Source organism: Panulirus ornatus, chromosome 63, assembly GCF_036320965.1.
Source record: "Panulirus ornatus isolate Po-2019 chromosome 63, ASM3632096v1, whole genome shotgun sequence".
Classification (NCBI taxonomy): Eukaryota; Metazoa; Arthropoda; class Malacostraca; order Decapoda; family Palinuridae; genus Panulirus; species Panulirus ornatus.
Genome location: NC_092286.1, coordinates 20,734,345 through 20,739,679, shown reverse-complemented (window position 1 = coordinate 20,739,679; position 5,335 = coordinate 20,734,345). Strand labels below are relative to the sequence as shown.

General features: G+C 42.2%; 1 protein-coding gene across 1 annotated transcript; it reads right to left on the bottom strand.

The window, feature by feature from the left end:
• Nucleotides 1-201: 201 nt before the first annotated feature.
• Nucleotides 202-603, bottom strand: LOC139745985 (SAGA-associated factor 29-like). The gene has a single exon (XM_071656746.1). It carries the CDS (start codon nucleotides 601-603, stop codon nucleotides 202-204), a length of 402 nt encoding a protein of 133 aa, XP_071512847.1.
• Nucleotides 604-5,335: the final 4,732 nt, after the last annotated feature.

The following is a 5,335-nucleotide window of genomic DNA, read 5'->3' as shown; positions in this document are numbered from 1 at the left end:
ACGCTGACACAATCACTGTCACAATATCACTTCTGCCTCCTCAAGTCAATCTCTCAGCAGTAGCCGAGTAACTCTCGTCGAGGGCGTCCCAGGGCCCCCACGGGTAGAGCTCGGAGGGAGGAACGAAGCCGTACTCATAATTGGTTCTGTTCCTTGTGTGCTTGGCTTGACCAGCTTACTCTCTTTCTATCATTCCCACTTTTAGAAGGTAAAAATTGAGGAGAGCATTTCTAGACCCCTGAACTCCTGCCTCTTGTAGTCACATTCAATGGAACCTTTAGGATACAAAGCTTCAGGATTAACTTCAGGGTTGGCTCTCATCAGTGGAAGAGGATAGACTCGGCGACGGCTCAGTGTGTGGCGTTCCTTCTGCTCTTCATCAATATCATCTACCTCATACTTGTTTGTAGTGGTGTTGTAGCTAACCACCTCAGCTAGGATCCAGTTGTCTTCTCCCTCACTTCCTCTTACAAGGCAGGCCACCATGTCATTTACCTTAGCAACATAATTTGGTTCAGGAGGAATAGCCCCACATAATGGAGGTGGTTTTTCCCCAGGGTTACCAATCCAAAGTGGCAGTGTTTGAGCACAATTGATATGCATCTTTATTACATGTATCTATATATATATCTACCGACTACACATACACACAAACATATGCACAAATGTGTATATGTTTACAACGACATCCCTGTACACACACACACACACACACACACACACACACACACACACACACACACACACACACACACACACACACACATAATCAAAAATATATGACATAGGTTCGGGCTACAGCCAACTCGAAAAAGCCCTAGCTACACTTTTCCTTCTTTTAGCACTAAGTGAGTTTGAATTTTACATACGCGTTTCTCACAGATAAAGTAGTCAATTTGCTTAAGTGTGTTTGGTACGGGTTGCGCTGAGCAATTAAATTCGCTGGGCAGATGGTGTTTTTGTTTTTCCCAGTGGAATATTTGCTTCGTTTTCTTTGTGTGCTTTACATTGACTGAGCGGCCAGGATGCTCCCGTGTATTTGTTCGCGTCTGTTGTATTTTGCAGTGTAGCATTCTTGGCTCTATCATGATCCTGTGATATACTGTATCTTACAGACGCCTTAAACCATTGTCAAACTGTTTGTTTTTATATCATTTCCTAAGTACGTGTCTCATGTAAGCTGTTATTGTTAATGTAATCCTTTTTGCGTGCACCTTTTTTTAAATCTGTCGCCTGTCGACGCTTTCAAATGTTTCGTTTGTCTCAAATACAGATGAGTGACCCATTTTAACAGTTCCTGTTTTTTCCCCTGTGTGTTGTACAAACGTGGCCGGCACCTCGCCCAGCGAACAGTGAACTGCACGGTCGCTCCTGACGATCAAGCCAACCGGCACCTGGGGCATCACGCACGCCTCCCTTTGATGATCGCTAGATTCCATGATAGTTGTTCCTCTCCCATACTATCCATGAAGTGTAGTCTTTTCCTATATTCATTTGTAAACAAGTCTGGTACGGTTACATGTATCAAATAATGCCCTCCAACTGTAAGGATTCGAACTTGTGCAATTTGGATGGTAGCTGGGTACGCTGATCACTCTGCTATGCTGCCCATAATCCCATGAGCAACGGAGTCTCGACCAACTATATGTCGTCAGACTCACTTATCCAGTTTTACTGAATTATTATCACAAATATAGTGAAGGGAACGCCCGCTTTCATACAACACATAATGCCCTCAATTATATATATATATATATATATATATATATATATATATATATATATATATATATATATAATATATTTATTTATTTATTTCATTTTATTTTACTTTGTTGCTGTTTCCGCGTTAGCGAGGTAGCGCAAGGAAACAGACAAAAGAATGGCCCAACCCACCCACATACGCATGTATATACATACATACACGTCCACATACGCAAATATACATACCTATACATCTCAATGTATACATATATATACACACACAGACATATACATATATACACATGTACATAATTCATACTGTCTGCCTTTATTCATTTCCATCGCCACCTCACCACACATGGAATAACAACCCCCTCCCCCCTCATGTGTGCGAGGTACCGCTAGGAAATGACAACAAAGGCCCCATTCGTTCACACTCAGCCTCTAGCTGTCATGTAATAATGCACCGAAACCACAGCTCCCTTTCCACATCCAGGCCCCACGGAACTTTCCATGGTTTACCCCAGACGCTTCACATGCCCTGATTCAATCCATTGACAGCACGTCGACCCCGGTATACCACATCGTTCCAATTCACTCTGTTCCTTGCACGCCTTTCACCCTCCTGCATGTTCAGGCCCCGATCACTCAAAATCTTTTTCACTCCATCTTTCCACCTCCAATTTGGTCTCCACTTCTCGTCCCTCCACCTCTGACACATATATCCTCTTGGTCAATTTTTCCTCACTCTTTGTACAATGGCACTATGCAAGCATTCCTCCAATCCTCATGCACCTCACCATGAATCATACATACATTAAATAACCTTACCAACCAGTCAACAATACAGTCACCCCCTTTTTTAATAAATTACACTACAATACCATCCAAACCCGCTGCCTTGCCGGCTTTCATCATCCGCAAAGCTTTCACTACCTCTTCTCTGTTTACCATATCATTTTCCCTAAACCTCTCCCTTTGCACACCACCTGGACCAAAACAACCTATATCTGCCACTCTATCATCAAACACATTCAACAAACCTCCAAAATACTCACTCCGTCTCCTTCTCACATCACCACAACTTATCACCTCCCCATTAGCCCCTTTCACTGAGGTTCCCATTTGTTCCCTTGTCTTAGGCACTTTATTTACCTCCTTCCAAAACATCTTTTTATTCTCCCTAAAGTTTAATGATACGCTCGCACCCCAACTCTCATTTGCCCTCTTTTTCACCTCTTGCACCTTTCTCTTGACCACCTGCCTCTTTCTTTTATACATCTCCCACTCATTTGCATTATTTCCCTGCAAAAATCGTCCAAATGCCTCTCTCTTCTCTTTCACTAATAATCTTACTTCTTCATCTCACCACTCACTACCTTTTCTAATCTGCCCACCTCCCACGCCTCTCATGCCACAAGCATCTTTTGCGCAAGCCATCACTGCTTCCCTAGATACATCCCATTCCTCCCCCGCTCCCCTTACCTCCTTTGTTCTCACCTTTTTCCATTCTGTACTCAGTCTCTCCTGGTACTTCCTCACACAAGTCTCCTTCCCAAGCTCACTTTCTCTCACCACTATCTTCACCCCAACATTCTCTCTTCTTTTCTGAAAACCTCTACGAATCTTCACCTTCGCCTCCTCAAGATAATGATCAGACATCCCTCCAGTTGCACCTATCAACACATTAACATCCAAAAGTCTCCCTTTCGCGCGCCTATCAATTAACACGTATTCCAATAACGCTCTCTGGCCATCTCTCCTACTTACATACGTATATTGATGTATATCTCTCTTTTTAAACCAGGTATTCCCAATCACCAGTCCTTTTTCACCACATAAATCTACAAGCTCCACCATTTCCATTTACAACACTGAACACCCCATGTATACCAATTATTCCCTCAACTGCCACATTACTCACCTTTGCATTCAAATCACCCATCACTATAACTCGGTCTCGTGCATCAAAACCACTAACACACTCATTCAGCTGCTCCCAAACACTTGCCTCTCATGATCTTTCTCCTCACGCCCAGGTGCATATGCACTAATAATCACCCATCTCTCTCCATCAACTTTCAGTTTTACCCATATTAATCTAGAATTTACTTTCTTGGACCCTATCACATACTCCCACCACTCCTTTTTCAGGAGTAGTGCTACTCCTTCCCTTGCTCTTGTCCTCTCACTAACCCCTGACTTTACTCCCAAGACATTCCCAAACCACTCTTCCCCTTTACCCTTGAGCTTCGTTTCACTCAGAGCCAAAACATTCAGGTTCCTTTCCTCAAATATACTTCCTATCTCTCCTTTTTTCGCATCTTGGTTACATCCTCACATATTTAGACACCCCAATCTGAGCCTTCGAGTAGGATGAGTACTCCCTGCGTGACTCCTTCTTCTGTTTCCCCTTTTAGAAAGTTAAAATACAAGGGGGGAGGGTTTCTAGCCCCCAGCTCCCGTCCCCTTTAGTCGCCTTCTACGACACGTGAGGAATGCGTTGGAAGTATTCTATCTCCCCTATCCCCAGGAATATATATATATATATATATATATATATATATATATATATATATATATATATATATATATATATATATATAAACCGTGACATAGAAATGAAACACGCTCACTTCCGAGCACTTTCGTGTATTACATCTTTGGCAGACTGACGGATTGATTTCCGGTGATGATGACGTACGCGAAAGCGCTCTTGACTAGCTGTGTTTTCATTACTTTTTCGTGTATGCACACACACACACACACACACACACACACACACACACACATATATATATATATATATATATATATATATATATATATATATATATATATATATATATATATATATATTATCCCTGGGGATAGGGGAGAAAGAATACTTCCCACGTATTCCCTGCGTGTCGTAGAAGGCGACCAAAAGGGAAGGGAGCGGGGGGCTGGAAATCCTCAACTCTTTTTTTTTTTTTTCCCAAAGAAGGAACAGAGAAGGGGGCCAGATGAGGATATTCCCTCAAAAGCCCAGTCCTCTGTTCTTAACGCTACCTCGCTAACGCGGGAAATGGCGAATAGTATAAAAAAAAAAAAAATATATATATATATATATATATATATATATATATATATATATATATATATATATATATATATATATATTGTCACCAGCTTCTGCAGAAGCTGGTGACTGAGTTTGGTAAAGTGTGTGGAAGAAGAAAATTAAGAGTAAATGTGAATAAGAGCAAGGTTATTAGGTACAGTAGGGTTGAGGGTCAAGTCAATTGGGAGGTGAGTTTGAATGGAGAAAAACTGGAGGAAGTGAAGTGTTTTAGATATCTGGGAGTGGATCTGTCAGCGGATGGAACCATGGAAGCGGAAGTGGATCATAGGGTGGGGGAGGGGGCGAAAATTTTTGGAGCCTTGAAAAATGTGTGGAAGTCGAGAACATTATCTCGGAAGCAAAAATGGGATATTTTGAGGAATATTGGTTTCCAACAATGCTGTATGGGTTGCGAGGTCGTGGCTATGGATAGAGTGTGCGCTGGAGGATGAGGATGTGCTGGAAATGAGATGTTTGAGGACAATGTGTGGTGTGAGGTGGTTTGATCGAGGTACAGTCCGTAAGGGC

What these genes read in the sequence shown, in the direction of transcription:
- LOC139745985 (XM_071656746.1), bottom strand. Translation starts at nt 603, where the DNA reads ATGCATATCAATTGTGCTCAAACACTGCCACTTTGGATTGGTAACCCT.